Consider the following 22495-nt stretch of genomic DNA (forward strand, 5'->3'; position numbering starts at 1 on the left):
ATATTATCTTACTGCAGCTTTGACAGCAAGATAAAATGATGCAGTTCTACAAATCTTCTCTTTATTTGAAGAAATATTTAGGACTCTCATTCACTGAAAAAGTTATGTTCATTTTACTGCTAAATGAAAGAAGTTGTTGAAACATTCTGTGTTAGAACTTAAATAATTATTTAGAAAATTATTTAGAAATTAAATAATTTGCAATTAATTGCTTAATAAGCTTCAGTGCATGGGACTGCATAAAGCTTCTGACAATTTGCTAAAAGGCTCGACAATCATTTGGCTGAAGATATTATTTGAACCAATAGTCCTTCACAAAATTGTCAGTTTAAAGTCTGTTGACAATATTTTTCAGAATAGTTCAGGTAAGGCTTTGCTCTACTAGTGTCAATGCTAGAGAATAGATAAGGGTTAGTCTTGGGTTCATAGGAACTCAAAAGGCTTACACTAGATAAATATAACCATAATTTGCCAAAGAAAGAAATATGAGAGAGAAAAGAGGAAAAAGGAGAGCAAGGACAATAAAAGCACAAAAGGATGGAACTGTGGAATGTTCGTTCTCCATTGACCCATAACACAAAGCAAGTCTAAACCTAATGGATAAGGAAAGACTACTGAGACGCAAAAACCACTGCATTATAGTAGCCTTTCAAAAGTAGGTAAGGTCACTATTAACAGAGGGTGAGGATGCATAAAGGGGTTCTATAATGTCAGGGTACCTGTGAAGTAACATTAAATAAACTACAGATGTATCGCAATCTAATATTTTATTTTGGCTAATATCTAATTTGATATGAATTGGTCTCACTATAGCTCCTGCCCCCTCACTGCTTAAGACAAGTTGAGAACAAAAAGGTATGATACAATTGTTCAATTAGTGAAGATAGATCATCAATTAACCTTTTGAAGCTCATAGTTCCACAGGAAGGGTAAAACATGGGTCTGGTAATTACCCAAGCCAGAATGCCTCCTGGGGTGGTGGAGACATGAATTTGTACATAAAGTCAGATAAGCAAACAGACACATGTGATAATTTAACACAATGGCTCACTGGATTTCTTTTGAAGCATAAATACACATTAGACTAGCTAGCAGAAACACATGTTTGCATTATAACTTTGAAATTCATTTTAAAGTACAACTTATTTTTAATTTTCAGTTATGGTATACCTCAGTATTGTATAAAAATGTATATTTGTGGATCGAAGAAGAAGTGTCTAACAGTAACATATTAGAAAAATATTTGATAACTTTAATACGTAACTATATAGTCAATATAAAATGTTTATCAACTTGTTTCAAAATTTATAACATTCTTATATTTTTCAGGCATCGTATAAGTGTATATGTAATTGGTGCTGTAAATAATATCATATGTTTTTATACACTCAGCAAGAGATGTACAGATATGCAATATTTATATGGGATAATAGTCCAATATAGATATAATTATGTGAAATTACATTTGATTGCTGATCTCAAGGTATGTATGTGATATTAGGATGATAACTGAGAAAGTAATTGAGTCCATGATGAAGGTATAAAAATCCTTTTACATTTTTTCATAGAAAATATGATTTTGATTTTTAAATGCATGTTTAAGATATTATAAGTGGAGTATATTCATGTTAAATCTTGAAATACTCAAGGGTAAATAGTATAAAATAACCCATCTATATTAAACATGTAAGTTATTAATGCTGGAAACTAAAGTGTATTTAATAAATATTTTAAAGGTTAGATACTAGACTGTTGGCAATATTGAAAATAAAAGTGCATTTCTAGTTGTCTGCTGCCCTCTGATGGTTTATGCGAGAATTGCAACCAAGGGGAATTGTAGTATCAGATAAGAATATGTCTCAAGGGCCAATGATATGTTCAGATCCGAGGGTGAATCAGAAGACAAGCATCGGTAAGGGCCTATCAAAATCTTGTGGGAATGATTAAAGAAAAGAAGGAGGGGTTATAACTTTGATAAAAAAAAACCCACACACACTAGACAAGGAGAGAGACTCAAGGAAGCATAACTTTTGGAGAGAAAAATACACAGGTTTTGTGCCAAGTATATTCTCTGCCATTTTGGGACACTGTCTTGGACAAAGTAAGATAACAATTTTGAGGCCTGTATCCTTACAATAAGTTGACTAAATTCTTCTTAGATGATACACAAGAAATTCTGGAAACTGAAAACTCATTTGGTTATGTGGTAACGTATGGCTGGTAAATTTAAATAGCACAATTGGCATTTTAAATTTATATCCATAGTCCTGTGTAGTTTCAACTAGTCACATTAATGCTAAATAATTTTACTTGCTAGAAAAGAATTTGTACTTTATATTTATAAATCAGTTTTACTATTGCGAAATCTCATAACTGGTTATTGTAGTTAAATTTCTCTGGTGTATTAAGTTATTAGTAGCTATTGTGATATATTTTAAAACTTTTTTTATAGTGGCTAAATAAGAGGTTATTTCAGCTCAGATAAACTGGCATATCAAGTGGCTGTTAAAGTATTTTGTTATATTATTTAACTAAACATTGTTAAGCTAATAGTCTATATTCTGATATTTGGAGTGAACTAAGCTGGATAATTATAGACTGTGTTGGGATTCTCATGCGTGGTGTTAATTTTAAGTAAGGTTAATTTTAGAGATATATTTTTATAACGGAATAAAAGTGTATAATTGATTCATAAGCTAGTATCGAATATATTTCAATGCGTTTATAAATTTACCTAATCTCAAGAATTTAGGAATATTAATTTCAATTGTTTCGTATACACATTTTAATTGGAGGTTATTTTAAAGAATAAAAATAATAAATAAATTGTATTATAACCCTGGTATATACTGACATATCTGGAGGCACTGCAGAAGATATTATCTTTATCATATTGATATAATATATTTGTAGTAAATAGAGATTATTAAAAAAAAAAAAAAAATTACATTTTTTTATTTTATTATTATTTCAAAATTAATAATGTTTTAAAATTATTATTTTTTTCTCTTGTTGGATACCAAGCCAAAATAATAATAATGTCTGTTACTAGAAGTGAATCAAATTAATCTATACATAGTATTGAAATATGTTCCCCAAAACTGCCCGTTAGTCAGGAAGAAACGCTTAAAACAGAAGCCATTACTCACCTTAAAAATAGATTAAGTATTAAGGGAGAATTAGGCGCTTACATTAAGATGCTGAAGACAAAGGCCAAAAATATTGCAAATAATATATGGTGTGGCGAATGCAAAATATTTCAAGGGCTGTTAAAATTTGGCCAACCTCAAAAGCCGAGGAAACGAGACGAAAATGATCAAAACTTGGGGTTTGCTCCTCTATTTCAACTATGAAATGTACAATAAGATTGAAGTACAGAACTCACAATTGGAGCAACCGAGGGGTGAAAATTATTCCTTAAGGCTAGGTGAAGAGGAGGTGGAGCAAGTCCAGGATAAAATGAATGCACTTGCCCAGAACGTGGCCACCTTACAAAAATATAACCAAAGTTTAGTAGCACAAATACAAGAGTTAAACTCACGCTAAGCCAGAAATAACTTGGTGAACTAAAATATATTTCAATGTGTTTATAAATGTAACTAATCTCAAGAATTTAGGAATAAATATTAATTTCAATTGTTTCTTATATATACATTTTAATTGGAGGTTCCTTTAAAGAATAATATAAATAAATTGTATAATAACCCTGGTATATACCGACAATACATGCAGTTGTTATCACTGATGGGTCAATCTGTTATGGTTAAGTTATTAGATGTGTGGTTCAGATGGATGGAGCAGAATCACTTTTAATCACTTCTCATAGCTGCAGTCATAAGGAACAAGGTAGCCTGTCTTAAGCACAGTATTAATTGTTAGAACCACCCAGGGCTAGAAGAGAGAAAGCCAAAGTCACAACAGCAATGATTAGCATCTGCCACCTGGAAATTCATGTGCCTAGACAAACATACTGAGGCTATAACAATGTGATTTTCATGTGGGTAAAGAATGTAAAATCTTCTAAACCAGAAAATATGAAGGAGAAATTTCGTAACACTCCAAGGTAATGACCCAGTAAACAAAGGATATAGAGAAAAGGTAAGTTAATCATGCAATAAAATCAGCTTGACATACTCAACATTAACAGTAGAGTGTCCTACATATTTTTAAAAATGACATCTAAAAAGATGAGGTTTACTTTGAAACAGTATACAAACATAATTCATGGCCCTATATCTAGTTGTATTACCATACTCCTTACCCCCTTATTAGCAAGGGTCAGTCTATTTTATCCTGCTCACTACTATATCATATCTATCCAAGGATATTTATTCCGTCATCTAGCTTTAAAGTGTTGATACATTTCCAACTTTAATATTAATTTTTTATTACAATATTCTTAATGTACAAGCAAAAATGTTTAATTATTATTATTATTTTTTTTTAAAAAACAAGTCAGTATATATTCTATAATACTTGAATTATAATCCTACTTGGTCTCTTCAGTTCTGCCAACCCCCTTTATTTCCTCTTTTGGCTGGGCAGTGACAAAGAGCAGACCCACATACTCTCTACATAGGCTTCCTAAGGGCTTTCAAAGGGCTGGACTATACTGATTAGATGTTCATTCGAATTGTAAAAAAAAACAAATTAATCTCAGTGGGTCGGCATAACATTGTCATAGAAACATTACTATAGGCATGGAGTTAACCCTTTTCACAGATAGATTTTTTTTTTAAAAGTACCTTTTAAGGCTAGTTCTTCCTACACTTTTACTTAGAGTGGGATGCAATAATTTATCAACAAGTATAAATTAAGCTTTAAATCACCTATGTAGATGTTTACAAGCAAATGTTCTCTTTCATAAGACAAACACATCGCTAGTCAAATCTTGTAAATCCATTCATGAAAATCAAGTATTTAGTTTGTACAATTATTCTCTTGAAGAATGGAAATGTGGGGAATTCTGCCCTGGTCTTATTAATAACCAAAAAATTAACAAACTAACAGGATTAAAGTTGTAAGAACCAATATGACACTGGTTTGATAAAAGGCACCACTCATACAAAGCAGCACTATTTCCCAATTCATATTAGATGCATGCTTTCCTCCTGGTAGATATTAATTATTCATACTTTATGAGTATCAGTAATCATTGCAGCAAATGTAAGCTGAAAGAGGATGAGGACTTCTCTGCACACATTAAATCAGAAAATGTAATTGTTAACTATTGATCTATTGAAAATCCTATTGACACTTCATTAACAAACCCATTTTGTCATCCTTCCACAGGAAGATGATGTCACACAAACGGTTTAGGTCATGAAAGCAGATTAGCTAAGGACCAGGCTTGGTCAAGGTTTATTTGCAATGAGTTTAAAACAGACTATTTTGAAAACACTAGGAAATCCTGCTCTAAATCCTCCTTAACAATTATTGGTACTCAAATGACTCACTTTAACATGAATATAATAATAGTGGCTTATGAATAAAACCCCTAATGAAGCAAGAATTCAGGCACATAGTATCTATATACTCCTAGAAATTTGAAAATCGAGAAGGATTGAGGACGGATATACAAATAAGAAAATGGGAAAAGTCTAAATTCCTGACACCAGGACGTTTCTAACTCTACAGTTGGGTGGGGTATCATATTCAGTGGTAAATTAAAGTACCATCAGGGATGTAGTGGATATTGAAAGTGTTATATTTTCAATTTGAGGACGTAATAACAGAAATTTCCCATAAAGACTTTAATATGAAGGACACCTGTAAAGAATGGTGTAGTAAAGAACAAAAATAAGAATACCAATGTTTAAAAGGGACAGCAAGCACTCAAAACATTGTGACAATAAAAAGAGCAGATTTTTAAACACTTATTTTTGTGTAAAAGAAAACTATTTAGACTTATGCTGCTCAATTCTATTTAAAGCAACTCAGAGCAGAGCATACATCTATTGCAAATAATACTTAGTTAATTGTAAAAAAAAAAAAATGTTTAAACATTTTTTGGTATGTGTGAAAAACCATCATGCACACACGCACAAGGATAACAGGAGATAAAATGTGTCTGTATTTGTAATATACATATGTACGGTAACTGTTCTACTCCTACAACATAAAAACAGCACATAAAGGATAACCAATATTACACAGTGAGAGGTAGGCACACTTGATTAATATGTTTTTCCCTTATACAAATGCAATAGTGAAAATCTTACTTAATAAAATTTAGACTTAAAGATCAAAACATTTAAGACATCATCAAAATGTCCTCTGAACAAGTTAGATTTAAAGATCTCTATGTGTAATACTTTCACATTGAGGTATGAGAATTAAGCCCTAAAGATTCTTACCTTAAATCTAAGTAACCACTTAATGCATAAATGGAGCAAATAAAAGAAGATAAGAAAAGAAGGCATTGAAAGGTTAGTTGTATCTTCAGGAAATGAACACAAAAAACAAACACAATTTAAGCATTTGTATTAGTAAGATCATGTTTTATGGGTTGAACACTAAACATTTAACACACATAAATAAGGAAAAGAAATAGCATACATATTTAATACATTTTTTAACAAACACCTAGGGTTAGAGCCAATGCTAAAGATTTTTCTAAATCTATTAGTAAGGAAAACTGAACAAGAACCATCTATATTAGTCAAGAGATTTGTAGTCTTAGAATTACTGCAACGTTCATAAAGTCCTCTTTCCAGGTGCCCTAATAAAATGTTTTACTGCTAGAGAATAGTTTAACAATCCATTGAAAACATTACTAAAATATGTTCTCCTTACTTTACTGGATTTTTTTTCACATGTGGAAAATAAAAAAAAAATTATGTTTAAATATACCACTTAAAAATGTATTACATTTTTTTACAAACCATGCATATTCATGTCAATATCAAAAGCGTTTTTATCTTATAATTTAAAAAAAAAAAAAGGAATAATTTGTGGTTTGTTTGCTTTTTTTATGATTGACTCGACTTGAGAAAGACTGGATTAGACTGAACAGGGTTAAGGATACAATCTGATCTCATGTCTTTAGGGTGTATAAAATAAACCAAGCTTAGCTATATACATTTTTCATGTAGACATACAGTATAAAGTAGGCCTAAAATTATGTTTGTTCAAAAATGACACTGGAAATTAGAAAATTGTGTGAAAGTTAATTACCATTGTACTTCTGTTAAGCATTTTATAAATTTGTACAAACTTAAAAAAATTACAATTTGGGTAGTATAAGTCTTCAAAATTGTAAATCATCAGAAAAAAAAAAACAGAATTTATGTTTACCTGATAAATTACTTTCTCCAACGGTGTGTCCGGTCCACGGCGTCATCCTTACTTGTGGGATATTCTCTTCCCCAACAGGAAATGGCAAAGAGCCCAGCAAAGCTGGTCACATGATCCCTCCTAGGCTCCGCCTACCCCAGTCATTCGACCGACGTTAAGGAGGAATATTTGCATAGGAGAAACCATATGGTACCGTGGTGACTGTAGTTAAAGAAAATAAATTATCAGACCTGATTAAAAAAACCAGGGCGGGCCGTGGACCGGACACACCGTTGGAGAAAGTAATTTATCAGGTAAACATAAATTCTGTTTTCTCCAACATAGGTGTGTCCGGTCCACGGCGTCATCCTTACTTGTGGGAACCAATACCAAAGCTTTAGGACACGGATGAAGGGAGGGAGCAAATCAGGTCACCTAAATGGAAGGCACCACGGTTTGCAAAACCTTTCTCCCAAAAATAGCCTCAGAAGAAGCAAAAATATCAAACTTGTAAAATTTGGTAAAAGTGTGCAGTGAAGACCAAGTCGCTGCCCTACATATCTGATCAACAGAAGCCTCGTTCTTGAAGGCCCATGTGGAAGCCACAGCCCTAGTGGAATGAGCTGTGATTCTTTCGGGAGGCTGCCGTCCGGCAGTCTCGTAAGCCAATCTGATGATGCTTTTAATCCAAAAAGAGAGAGAGGTAGAAGTTGCTTTTTGACCTCTCCTTTTACCGGAATAAACAACAAACAAGGAAGATGTTTGTCTAAAATCCTTTGTAGCTTCTAAATAGAATTTTAGAGCGCGAACAACATCCAAATTGTGCAACAAACGTTCCTTCTTTGAAACTGGTTTCGGACACAGAGAAGGTACGATAATCTCCTGGTTAATGTTTTTGTTAGAAACAACTTTTGGAAGAAAACCAGGTTTAGTACGTAAAACCACCTTATCTGCATGGAACACCAGATAAGGAGGAGAACACTGCAGAGCAGATAATTCTGAAACTCTTCTAGCAGAAGAAATTGCAACTAAAAACAAAACTTTCCAAGATAATAACTTAATATCAACGGAATGTAAGGGTTCAAACGGAACCCCCTGAAGAACTGAAAGAACTAAATTGAGACTCCAAGGAGGAGTCAAAGGTTTGTAAACAGGCTTAATTCTAACCAGAGCCTGAACAAAGGCTTTAACATCTGGCACAGCTGCCAGCTTTTTGTGAAGTAACACAGACAAGGCAGAAATCTGTCCCTTCAGGGAACTTGCAGATAATCCTTTTTCCAATCCTTCTTGAAGGAAGGATAGAATCTTAGGAATCTTAACCTTGTCCCAAGGGAATCCTTTAGATTCACACCAACAGATATATTTTTTCCAAATTTTGTGGTAAATCTTTCTAGTTACAGGCTTTCTGGCCTGAACAAGAGTATCGATAACAGAATCTGAGAACCCTCGCTTCGATAAGATCAAGCGTTCAATCTCCAAGCAGTCAGCTGGAGTGAAACCAGGTTCGGATGTTCGAACGGACCCTGAACAAGAAGGTCTCGTCTCAAAGGTAGCTTCCAAGGTGGAGCCGATGACATATTCACCAGATCTGCATACCAAGTCCTGCGTGGCCACGCAGGAGCTATCAAGATCACCGACGCCCTCTCCTGATTGATCCTGGCTACCAGCCTGGGGATGAGAGGAAACGGCTGGAACACATAAGCTTGTTTGAAGGTCCAAGGTGCTACTAGTGCATCCACTAGAGCCGCCTTGGGATCCCTGGATCTGGACCCGTAGCAAGGAACTTTGAAGTTCTGACGAGAGGCCATCAGATCCATGTCTGGAATGCCCCACAGCTGAGTGACTTGGGCAAAGATTTCCGGATGGAGTTCCCACTCCCCCGGATGCAATGTCTGACGACTCAGAAAATCCGCTTCCCAATTTTCCACTCCTGGGATGTGGATAGCGGACAGGTGGCAGGAGTGAGACTCCGCCCATAGAATGATTTTGGTCACTTCTTCCATCGCTAGGGAACTCCTTGTTCCCCCCTGATGGTTGATGTACGCAACAGTTGTCATGTTGTCTGATTGAAACCGTATGAACTTGGCCCTCGCTAGCTGAGGCCAAGCCTTGAGAGCATTGAATATCGCTCTCAGTTCCAGAATATTTATCGGGAGAAGAGATTCTTCCCGAGACCAAAGACCCTGAGCTTTCAGGGATCCCCAGACCGCGCCCCAGCCCATCAGACTGGCGTCGGTCGTGACAATGACCCACTCTGGTCTGCGGAATGTCATCCCTTGTGACAGGTTGTCCAGGGACAGCCACCAACGGAGTGAGTCTCTGGTCCTCTGATTTACTTGTATCTTCGGAGACAAGTCTGTATAATCCCCATTCCACTGACTGAGCATGCACAGTTGTAATGGTCTTAGATGAATACGCGCAAAAGGAACTATGTCCATTGCCGCTACCATCAACCCGATCACTTCCATGCACTGAGCTATGGAAGGAAGAGGAACGGAATGAAGTATCCGACAAGAGTCTAGAAGCTTTGTTTTTCTGGCCTCTGTCAGAAATATCCTCATTTCTAAGGAGTCTATTATTGTTCCCAAGAAGGGAACCCTTGTTGACGGAGATAGAGAACTCTTTTCCACGTTCACTTTCCATCCGTGAGATCTGAGAAAGGCCAGGACTATGTCCGTGTGAGCCTTTGCTTGAGGAAGGGACGACGCTTGAATCAGAATGTCGTCCAAATAAGGTACTACAGCAATGCCCCTTGGTCTTAGCACAGCTAGAAGGGACCCTAGTACCTTTGTGAAAATCCTTGGAGCAGTGGCTAATCCGAAAGGAAGCGCCACGAACTGGTAATGCTTGTCCAGGAATGCGAACCTTAGGAACCGATGATGTTCCTTGTGGATAGGAATATGTAGATACGCATCCTTTAAATCCACCGTGGTCATGAATTGACCTTCCTGGATGGAAGGAAGAATAGTTCGAATGGTTTCCATCTTGAACGATGGAACCTTGAGAAACTTGTTTAAGATCTTGAGATCTAAGATTGGTCTGAACGTTCCCTCTTTTTTGGGAACTATGAACAGATTGGAGTAGAACCCCATCCCTTGTTCTCTTAATGGAACAGGATGAATCACTCGCATTTTTAACAGGTCTTCTACACAATGTAAGAATGCCTGTCTTTTTATGTGGTCTGAAGACAACTGAGACCTGTGGAACCTCCCCCTTGGGGGAAGCCCCTTGAATTCCAGAAGATAACCTTGGGAGACTATTTCTAGCGCCCAAGGATCCAGAACATCTCTTGCCCAAGCCTGAGCGAAGAGAGAGAGAGTCTGCCCCCCACCAGATCCGGTCCCGGATCGGGGGCCAACATTTCATGCTGTCTTGGTAGCAGTGGCAGGTTTCTTGGCCTGCTTTCCCTTGTTCCAGCCTTGCATTGGTCTCCAAGCTGGCTTGGCTTGAGAAGTATTACCCTCTTGCTTAGAGGACGTAGCACTTTGGGCTGGTCCGTTTCTACGAAAAGGACGAAAATTAGGTTTATTTTTTGCCTTGAAAGGCCGATCCTGAGGAAGGGCGTGGCCCTTACCCCCAGTGATATCAGAGATAATCTCTTTCAAGTCAGGGCCAAACAGCGTTTTCCCCTTGAAAGGAATGTTAAGTAGCTTGTTCTTGGAAGACGCATCAGCCGACCAAGATTTCAACCAAAGCGCTCTGCGCGCCACAATAGCAAACCCAGAATTCTTAGCCGCTAACCTAGCCAATTGCAAAGTGGCGTCTAGGGTAAAAGAATTAGCCAATTTGAGAGCATTGATTCTGTCCATAATCTCCTCATAAGGAGGAGAATCACTATCGACCGCCTTTATCAGCTCATCGAACCAGAAACATGCGGCTGTAGCGACAGGGACAACGCATGAAATTGGTTGTAGAAGGTAACCCTGCTGAACAAACATCTTTTTAAGCAAACCTTCTAATTTTTTATCCATAGGATCTTTGAAAGCACAACTATCCTCTATGGGTATAGTGGTGCGTTTGTTTAAAGTGGAAACCGCTCCCTCGACCTTGGGGACTGTCTGCCATAAGTCCTTTCTGGGGTCGACCATAGGAAACAATTTTTTAAATATGGGGGGAGGGACGAAAGGAATACCGGGCCTTTCCCATTCTTTATTAACAATGTCCGCCACCCGCTTGGGTATAGGAAAAGCTTCTGGGAGCCCCGGGACCTCTAGGAACTTGTCCATTTTACATAGTTTCTCTGGGATGACCAACTTGTCACAATCATCCAGAGTGGATAATACCTCCTTAAGCAGAATGCGGAGATGTTCCAACTTAAATTTAAATATAATCACATCAGGTTCAGCATGTTGAGAAATGTTCCCGGAATCAGTAATTTCTCCCTCAGACAAAACCTCCCTGGCCCCATCAGACTGGGTTAGGGGCCCTTCAGAAACATTATTATCAGCGTCGTCATGCTCTTCAGTATCTAAAACAGAGCAGTCGCGCTTACGCTGATAAGTGTTCATTTTGGCTAAAATGTTTGACAGAATTATCCATTACAGCCGTTAATTGTTGCATAGTAAGGAGTATTGGCGCGCTAGATGTACTAGGGGCCTCCTGAGTGGGCAAGACTCGTGTAGACGAAGGAGGGAATGATGCAGTACCATGCTTACTCCCCTCACTTGAGGAATCATCTTGGGCATCATTGTCATTGTCACATAAATCACATTTATTTAAATGAATAGGAATTCTGGCTTCCCCACATTCAGAACACAGTCTATCTGGTAGTTCAGACATGTTAAACAGGCATAAACTTGATAACAAAGTACAAAAAACGTTTTAAAATAAAACCGTTACTGTCACTTTAAATTTTAAACTGAACACACTTTATTACTGCAATTGCGAAAAAACATGAAGGAATTGTTCAAAATTCACCAAATTTTCACCACAGTGTCTTAAAGCCTTAAAAGTATTGCACACCAAATTTGGAAGCTTTAACCCTTAAAATAACGGAACCGGAGCCGTTTTGAACTTTAACCCCTTTACAGTCCCTGGTATCTGCTTTGCTGAGACCCAACCAAGCCCAAAGGGAAATACGATACCAAATGACGCCTTCAGAAAGTCTTTTCTAAGTATCAGAGCTCCTCTCACATGCGACTGCATGCCATGCCTCTCAAAAACAAGTGCGCAACACCGGCGCGAAAATGAGGCTCTGCCTATGCTTTGGGAAAGCCCCTAAAGAATAAGGTGTCTAAAACAGTGCCTGCCGATATTATTATATCAAAATACCCAAATAAAATGATTCCTCAAGGCTAAATATGTGTTAATAATGAATCGATTTAGCCCAGAAAAAGTCTACAGTCTTAATAAGCCCTTGTGAAGCCCTTATTTACGATCGTAATAAACATGGCTTACCGGATCCCATAGGGAAAATGACAGCTTCCAGCATTACATCGTCTTGTTAGAATGTGTCATACCTCAAGCAGCAAGAGACTGCTCACTGTTCCCCCAACTGAAGTTAATTGCTCTCAACAGTCCTGTGTGGAACAGCCATGGATTTTAGTGACGGTTGCTAAAATCATTTTCCTCATACAAACAGAAATCTTCATCTCTTTTCTGTTTCTGAGTAAATAGTACATACCAGCACTATTTCAAAATAACAAACTCTTGATTGAATAATAAAAACTACAGTTAAACACTAAAAAACTCTAAGCCATCTCCGTGGAGATGTTGCCTGTACAACGGCAAAGAGAATGACTGGGGTAGGCGGAGCCTAGGAGGGATCATGTGACCAGCTTTGCTGGGCTCTTTGCCATTTCCTGTTGGGGAAGAGAATATCCCACAAGTAAGGATGACGCCGTGGACCGGACACACCTATGTTGGAGAAAAAAGTTTTATTATTCAGACAGAGCATGCAATGTTAAAATTACTTTCCAATTTATTTCTCTTGTCAAATGTGCTTTGTTCTCTTAGTATAATTGTTGAAGGGATACCTAAGTAGGCTCAGGAGCAGCAATGCACGTCTGGGAGCTAGTAGGTGATTGGTGGTTGCCCATACAGGTCATTTGGCAACTCGGATGTGTTCAGCTAGATTCCAGTAGTGCATTCCTGCTCATTAGCCTAACAAAAAAAGAAAGCTAATTTAATAGAAGTAATCTGGAATGTTTAAGAATGCGGGCTCTATCTGAATCATGCATGTTTAATTATGACTTCACTGTCCTTTTAAATGTACTTATTTCATGCTATGATACATTTTCATACTAAATAAACACTAGGATCCCTTAAAATGACTGAAAAAGCAGCATTTGCCAGCTCATTTGAAGAAATGGAGTTTAAACATTCTTGTTTACTGTGCCTCAAATGCCCACTGAACGCTAAAGGGCATACAAGAAACCAATTCTCTTTAATACAGAGCAACCATGGTTCTTTTTCCTTTTTAGATTTATATGCTAAAATGTATATTTGAGAAGAATTTTACAAGAATTTCTTTGTCAACAAGCCAATAAAACCACTGACCTAGTTCTGCTACAGAGATGACACCTTTTGTATTACAGATGACATTGCTTTCCACCTATTAATTTCATGCTGGCAAATGTTTTCGGGGTGTCCAACTCTTGTCACAACTAATGACATCAGTGAGACACAATTCCAATTAGAACACAAAAACTTTTAGGTAATTAGGACCTACACTCTGTTATATAACAAAGACAACAGATCTGATTCCTCAACAATCTAACTATCCATACGCTTCACAAATATCAAAACTTGCCTCAAAAATATATTGCTGTAACCTGCTACAATGAATCTGATGCATAACTGTACATCTTCAGACAGCACGTGCCAAGGCTGAGTAGACCACAAAAGAGTCATCCACATACAAATTAGGGTGATCATTTCCTAAAATAAAATATAAACATGCGGAAACAATTTTTTGAACAAATTATTGTTCAACCCTAGTCATGTGTGTGTCACAGCCATAAGAGCTTCATCACGACGCAAGTACTAAATTAACAAGGTCTGAGTCACTAACGCCTGATTATGTTACGTTGTAACACCCAGCTAAAGGCATACTATTAATCTTTTCAACATATCAAGAGATATCACTACAGTAAAGGGACATGAAACACTTTTTGTTTCTTTCATGATTCAGATAGAACATATGATTTTAAACAACTTTTAATATTACTGCTATTATCTCATTTGTTTTTTTCCCTTGGTATCCTTCGTTAAAAAAAAGGATAGCTAGGTACGCTCAGGAGCTGCTTATTGGTGCCTGTATATATACGCCTCATGTTATTGGCTCACCAAAATGTGTTCAGCTAACTTCTAGTATCTGAACAGAAGCACAGATAAAATAATTAGCTGATTAGTAAACTTCATTATTTTACCTGATCTCATCCAAGGTAATCATGAAAACCTGGCTTCTTGGGGAGGCTAGAGGACAGGTTTGAAAACCAGTGCTCTATCTGAATCATGAAAAAACAATGTTGGGTTTCATGTCCATTTAAGAGCACTTACCATCTTCTCTTGCTAGCTCAGTTTGGTCTACTTTGTCTTTCAAGTGATATTCTTCTGTTGTGACTGGAGACGTAATCTTAACATTTAAGCCACAATCAAGAATGTGTTAAAACTCCATTCAAAGCCATTTGAATGAGGGATAGAACATGTTTTGCAGCAATTTCAGTAAGTAAATCACTATGGTATTATCAGACATTAAACTCAGATTTTTATACAAATTTATAATACAGCAAGACAAATAAAATCAATAGCTACCTTTACTCCGTGTCCTGTGTCATCTAAAATTGTGTAATCAATAGGTTTTCGAATATAACGGACAGGTCGCTCCAAGTTAGCTGGAGCAATGATTTTGTGCGTCCTAGAGGTATTTTTGTTTGTTGTTAAAATTCCAATTTCTCGTCTAGCAACTTTTTCTTTATGGATGTCCACAGTCTAGGGAGATAAATACAAGAAGTTGATTATAACCATTATTTTTTTAAGAGGGTTAATACTATACAAGTTTAAACAGACCACATGAAGTAGTATATGAACCCCCTAGTAAGGAATAGTAAGCTAACAAGTAAAGGAGATAACAAGCGAAACAAAAGCATGAAAGAGCAGAGATGTAAGGCCCTGTGTCAAATAACTGAACCTATTAAGGGTGTAGTTTGGTGTAGTGTTCAGGCAACTCTTAACAGACGAGTTACTTAAAGGGACATGAAAGCCCAAATTTTACTTTCATGATTCAGATATATCATGCAATAAAAAACCTTTCCAATTTACTTATTTATTCGTTATTAAATTGACTTCATTCTCTAGGTTTCTTGAGACATAAGCTCAGGTGCGTGCATGAGTCAGAACCACTATATGACAGCAGTTTAGTAAAAATAATATTCCTTGGCAACAAAGCAAATTTGATAATAGATGTAAATTGGAAACTTAAAATTGCATTGTCGTTCTTAATCACAAAAGAAAAACAGAATTTATGTTTACCTGATAAATTACTTTCTCCAACGGTGTGTCCGGTCCACGGCGTCATCCTTACTTGTGGGATATTCTCTTCCCCAACAGGAAATGGCAAAGAGCCCAGCAAAGCTGGTCACATGATCCCTCCTAGGCTCCGCCTACCCCAGTCATTCGACCGACGTTAAGGAGGAATATTTGCATAGGAGAAACCATATGATACCGTGGTGACTGTAGTTAAAGAAAATAAATTATCAGACCTGATTAAAAAACCAGGGCGGGCCGTGGACCAGACACACCGTTGGAGAAAGTAATTTATCAGGTAAACATAAATTCTGTTTTCTCCAACATAGGTGTGTCCGGTCCACGGCGTCATCCTTACTTGTGGGAACCAATACCAAAGCTTTAGGACACGGATGATGGGAGGGAGCAAATCAGGTCACCTAGATGGAAGGCACCACGGCTTGCAAAACCTTTCTCCCAAAAATAGCCTCAGAAGAAGCAAAAGTATCAAACTTGTAAAATTTGGTAAAAGTGTGCAGTGAAGACCAAGTCGCTGCCCTACATATCTGATCAACAGAAGCCTCGTTCTTGAAGGCCCATGTGGAAGCCACAGCCCTAGTGGAATGAGCTGTGATTCTTTCGGGAGGCTGCCGTCCGGCAGTCTCGTAAGCCAATCTGATGATGCTTTTAATCCAAAAAGAGAGAGAGGTAGAAGTTGCTTTTTGACCTCTCCTTTTACCGGAATAAACAACAAACAAGGAAGATGTTTGTCTAAAATCCTTTGTAGCATCTAAATAGAATTTTAGAGCGCGAACAACATCCAAATTGTGCAACAAACGTTCCTTCTTCGAAACTGGTTTCGGACACAGAGAAGGTACGATAATCTCCTGGTTAATGTTTTTGTTAGAAACAACTTTTGGAAGAAAACCAGGTTTAGTACGTAAAACCACCTTATCTGCATGGAACACCAGATAAGGAGGAGAACACTGCAGAGCAGATAATTCTGAAACTCTTCTAGCAGAAGAAATTGCAACCAAAAACAAAACTTTCCAAGATAATAACTTAATATCAACGGAATGTAAGGGTTCAAACGGAACCCCCTGAAGAACTGAAAGAACTAAGTTGAGACTCCAAGGAGGAGTCAAAGGTTTGTAAACAGGCTTGATTCTAACCAGAGCCTGAACAAAGGCTTGAACATCTGGCACAGCTGCCAGCTTTTTGTGAAGTAACACAGACAAGGCAGAAATCTGTCCCTTCAGGGAACTTGCAGATAATCCTTTTTCCAATCCTTCTTGAAGGAAGGATAGAATCTTAGGAATCTTAACCTTGTCCCAAGGGAATCCTTTAGATTCACACCAACAGATATATTTTTTCCAAATTTTGTGGTAAATCTTTCTAGTTACAGGCTTTCTGGCCTGAACAAGAGTATCGATAACAGAATCTGAGAACCCTCGCTTCGATAAGATCAAGCGTTCAATCTCCAAGCAGTCAGCTGGAGTGAGACCAGATTCGGATGTTCGAACGGACCTTGAACAAGAAGGTCTCGTCTCAAAGGTAGCTTCCATGGTGGAGCCGATGACATATTCACCAGATCTGCATACCAAGTCCTGCGTGGCCACGCAGGAGCTATCAAGATCACCGACGCCCTTTCCTGATTGATCCTGGCTACCAGCCTGGGGATGAGAGGAAACGGCGGGAATACATAAGCTAGTTTGAAGGTCCAAGGTGCTACTAGTGCATCCACTAGAGCCGCCTTGGGATCCCTGGATCTGGACCCTGTAGCAAGGAACTTTGAAGTTCTGACGAGAGGCCATCAGATCCATGTCTGGAATGCCCCACAGTTGAGTGACTTGGGCAAAGATTTCCGGATGGAGTTCCCACTCCCCCGGATGCAATGTCTGACGACTCAGAAAATCCGCTTCCCAATTTTCCACTCCTGGGATGTGGATAGCAGACAGGTGGCAGGAGTGAGACTCCGCCCATAGAATGATTTTGGTCACTTCTTCCATCGCCAGGGAACTCCTTGTTCCCCCCTGATGGTTGATGTACGCAACAGTTGTCATGTTGTCTGATTGAAACCGTATGAACTTGGCCCTCGCTAGCTGAGGCCAAGCCTTGAGAGCATTGAATATCGCTCTCAGTTCCAGAATATTTATCGGTAGAAGAGATTCTTCCCGAGACCAAAGACCCTGAGCTTTCAGGGATCCCCAGACCGCGCCCCAGCCCATCAGACTGGCGTCGGTCGTGACAATGACCCACTCTGGTCTGCGGAAGGTCATCCCTTGTGACAGGTTGTCCAGGGACAGCCACCAACGGAGTGAGTCTCTGGTCCTCTGATTTACTTGTATCCTCGGAGACAAGTTTGTATAGTCCCCATTCCACTGACTGAGCATGCACAGTTGTAATGGTCTTAGATGAATGCGCGCAAAAGGAACTATGTCCATTGCCGCTACCATCAAACCTATCACTTCCATGCACTGCGCTATGGAAGGAAGAGGAACGGAATGAAGTATCCGACAAGAGTCTAGAAGTTTTGTTTTTCTGGCCTCTGTCAGAAAAATCCTCATTTCTAAGGAGTCTATTATTGTTCCCAAGAAGGGAACCCTTGTTGACGGAGATAGAGAACTCTTTTCCACGTTCACTTTCCATCCATGAGATCTGAGAAAGGCCAGGACGATGTCCGTGTGAGCCTTTGCTTGAGGAAGGGACGACGCTTGAATCAGAATGTCGTCCAAGTAAGGTACTACAGCAATGCCCCTTGGTCTTAGCACAGCTAGAAGGGACCCTAGTACCTTTGTGAAAATCCTTGGAGCAGTGGCTAATCCGAAAGGAAGCGCCACGAACTGGTAATGCTTGTCCAGGAATGCGAACCTTAGGAACCGATGATGTTCCTTGTGGATAGGAATATGTAGATACGCATCCTTTAAATCCACCGTGGTCATGAATTGACCTTCCTGGATGGAAGAAAGGCCGATCCTGAGGAAGGGCGTGGCCCTTACCCCCAGTGATATCAGAGATAATCTCTTTCAAGTCAGGGCCAAACAGCGTTTTCCCCTTGAAAGGAATGTTAAGTAGCTTGTTCTTGGAAGACGCATCAGCTGACCAAGATTTCAACCAAAGCGCTCTGCGCGCCACAATAGCAAACCCAGAATTCTTAGCCGCTAACCTAGCCAATTGCAAAGTGGCGTCTAGGGTGAAAGAATTAGCCAATTTGAGAGCATTGATTCTGTCCATAATCTCCTCATAAGGAGGAGAATCACTATCGACCGCCTTTACCAGCTCATCGAACCAGAAACACGCGGCTGTAGCGACAGGGACAATGCATGAAATTGGTTGTAGAAGGTAACCCTGCTGAACAAACATCTTTTTAAGTAAACCTTCTAATTTTTTATCCATAGGATCTTTGAAAGCACAACTATCTTCTATGGGTATAGTGGTGCGTTTGTTTAAAGTGGAAACCGCTCCCTCGACCTTGGGGACTGTCTGCCATAAGTCCTTTCTGGGGTCGACCATAGGAAACAATTTTTTAAATATGGGGGGAGGGACGAAAGGAATACCGGGCCTTTCCCATTCTTTATTTACAATGTCCGCCACCCGCTTGGGTATAGGAAAAGCTTCTGGGAGCCCCGGGACCTCTAGGAACTTGTCCATTTTACATAGTTTCTCTGGGATGACCAACTTGTCACAATCATCCAGAGTGGATAATACCTCCTTAAGCAGAATGCGGAGATGTTCCAACTTAAATTTAAACGTAATCACATCAGGTTCAGCTTGTTGAGAAATGTTCCCTGAATCAGTAATTTCTCCCTCAGACAAAACCTCCCTGGCCCCATCAGACTGGTTTAGGGGCCCTTCAGAACCATTATTATCAGCGTCGTCATGCTCTTCAGTATCTAAAACAGAGCAGTCGCGCTTACGCTGATAAGTGTGCATTTTGGCTAAAATGTTTTTGACAGAATTATCCATTACAGCCGTTAATTGTTGCATAGTAAGGAGTATTGGCGCGCTAGATGTACTAGGGGCCTCCTGAGTGGGCAAGACTCGTGTAGACGAAGGAGGGAATGATGCAGTACCATGCTTACTCCCCTCACTTGAGGAATCATCTTGGGCATCATTGTCATTGTCACATAAATCACATTTATTTAAATGAGAAGGAACTCTGGCTTCCCCACATTCAGAACACAGTCTATCTGGTAGTTCAGACATGTTAAACAGGCATAAACTTGATAACAAAGTACAAAAAACGTTTTAAAATAAAACCGTTACTGTCACTTTAAATTTTAAACTGAACACACTTTATTACTGCAATTGCGAAAAAATATGAAGGAATTGTTCAAAATTCACCAAAATTTCACCACAGTGTCTTAAAGCCTTAAAAGTATTGCACACCAAATTTGGAAGCTTTAACCCTTAAAATAACGGAACCGGAGCCGTTTTTAACTTTAACCCCTTTACAGTCCCTGGTATCTGCTTTGCTGAGACCCAACCAAGCCCAAAGGGGAATACGATACCAAATGACGCCTTCAGAAAGTCTTTTCTATGTATCAGAGCTCCTCACACATGCGACTGCATGTCATGCCTCTCAAAAACAAGTGCGCAACACCGGCGCGAAAATGAGGCTCTGCCTATGATTTGGGAAAGCCCCCAAGAATAAGGTGTCTAAAACAGTGCCTGCCGATATATCTTATCAAAATACCCAGATTAAATGATTCCTCAAGGCTAAATATGTGTTAATAATGAATCGATTTAGCCCAGAAAAAGTCTACAGTCTTAATAAGCCCTTGTGAAGCCCTTATTTACTATCTTAATAAACATGGCTTACCGGATCCCATAGGGAAAATGACAGCTTCCAGCATTACATCGTCTTGTTAGAATGTGTCATACCTCAAGCAGCAAGAGACTGCTCACTGTTCCCCCAACTGAAGTTAATTCCTCTCAACAGTCCTGTGTGGAACAGCCATGGATTTTAGTAACGGTTGCTAAAATCATTTTCCTCATACAAACAGAAATCTTCATCTCTTTTCTGTTTCTGAGTAAATAGTACATACCAGCACTATTTTAAAATAACAAACTCTTGATTGAATAATAAAAACTACAGTTAAACACTAAAAAACTCTAAGCCATCTCCGTGGAGATGTTGCCTGTACAACGGCAAAGAGAATGACTGGGGTAGGCGGAGCCTAGGAGGGATCATGTGACCAGCTTTGCTGGGCTCTTTGCCATTTCCTGTTGGGGAAGAGAATATCCCACAAGTAAGGATGACGCCGTGGACCGGACACACCTATGTTGGAGAAATGTGGGGTTTTCAAAATCTTTTAAGAGACTATAAAGTTCCAAAATTTTAAATAGGTATGTAAGAGTGACCAGAGACACGGTCAATGCAACAACATAAAACAATAATTTTATTAAAAAAAAAAAATCTTTCTTCTTGTTCACTAAAGGTCAGAGTTCCTGTGCTGTACCTATCAAATTGAAGGTAAAGATTTAGCCTGTAAACAATAAAGGAGACAAAATATGACTGGTGTTAAATGGAACTACTACATGGAAAGCTGGTGATCATATACATTATCATTAGTCAGTTGATAAGATGGTAAAGATAAGCAAGCAGCAATATTAAACAGCCCATCCCCAGTACATTCATTTTTTCAGGCTTATGCCAACACAACGCATTTTGTCTAATAAGACATAACCCTATAAAGGAGCAGCTTTTTCTTCATAGTGTGGGGTAAAATACTTTAAATAATGTGTCTTCCTACTCTATCCACTGTGGCTTTTGAGCCTTATTTCGGAGTCATAAATAAAAACCTGTTTTAAGGAACTACATATTAAATGTTTTAAAGTCTAAACGCATTTGGACTACACAGTGAATACATTGGCAATGCAATAACACTTTGAAAAAAAAATAATCTACAAATTCTTTGAAATTCAAAGTTACTTCTATTTTCTCTACTCATTGTATCATGTGACAGCCATCAGCCAATAACAAGATGCTTATACATACATACTGTGAACTCTTGCCAATACTAAGTAGGAGCTGGAGCAACAGAAAGTCTGCATACAAAAAGACTGCGCACATTCTGATAATGGAAGTAAAATGGAAAAAAAAATGTATTTTTTTTTTAAATTGCATGCTCTATGTGAATCGTGAAAGTTTAATTTTGACTTTAGTATCCCCTTTAGTGTTCTTTGGTATCATCTACCAATTGTAGAAAAAGGGGCTTCATATAATTACTCTTATTATTTATTTGCTGTAGCAGTGTAATTGACTAACATCCAAACCTTAAAAGGGACATTGTACTCTAAAATCTTCTCCCCTTTAATGTGATCCCAATGGTCCATTGTATCTGCTGGAGTATATTTGTTTGCAAAAGGCTACTTTACCTATATTTGTTATTTGAAATAGCAAATTTGCCTATTGTATCCCCATCTACACTAAAAATGTGTAATCTGTTTAAAGCTGTGTAAATAGGAGACAATAGCACTGAATAATCTCCCAGTGGTGGGTATAAGGGAGAGATTTTGTATGTGAAATAGCCGCTTGTGTTTATTCAATTTTCCTTGCCATAATTAGCATTTTACTACCTAACAAATAATTGCAGGCTTAGCCAATTATTAAGGGCATGACATACGTGATGGTTTTAATGAGAGGGAAAAAAATAGAAATTAAAATCAAACTTAAAAGCAATTTGTATATCTTGGCCCATATCCCTGGGTAATGCTTAGAAGTGAGAACCCCTCCACAGAGGGGCATGGATAGAATTGCCCACTCCCCAGG

The 22495-nt window shown here is 38.4% G+C and overlaps 1 protein-coding gene across 6 annotated transcripts in view; it reads right to left on the minus strand.

Annotated features, from left to right (window-relative positions):
• ABI2 (abl interactor 2) overlaps positions 1 to 22495 on the minus strand; it is a 190929-nt gene that overhangs the window by 78585 nt on the left and 89849 nt on the right. For all 6 annotated transcript variants that reach the window (XM_053698670.1, XM_053698667.1, XM_053698669.1 and 3 more), the window contains exon 3: positions 15031 to 15207. In XM_053698670.1, the coding sequence (XP_053554645.1) occupies positions 15031 to 15207 (177 nt within the window). The remainder of the gene's footprint in view (positions 1 to 15030; positions 15208 to 22495) is intronic.

Source organism: Bombina bombina, chromosome 1 (assembly GCF_027579735.1).
Source record: "Bombina bombina isolate aBomBom1 chromosome 1, aBomBom1.pri, whole genome shotgun sequence".
NCBI classification, from domain to species: domain Eukaryota; kingdom Metazoa; phylum Chordata; class Amphibia; order Anura; family Bombinatoridae; genus Bombina; species Bombina bombina.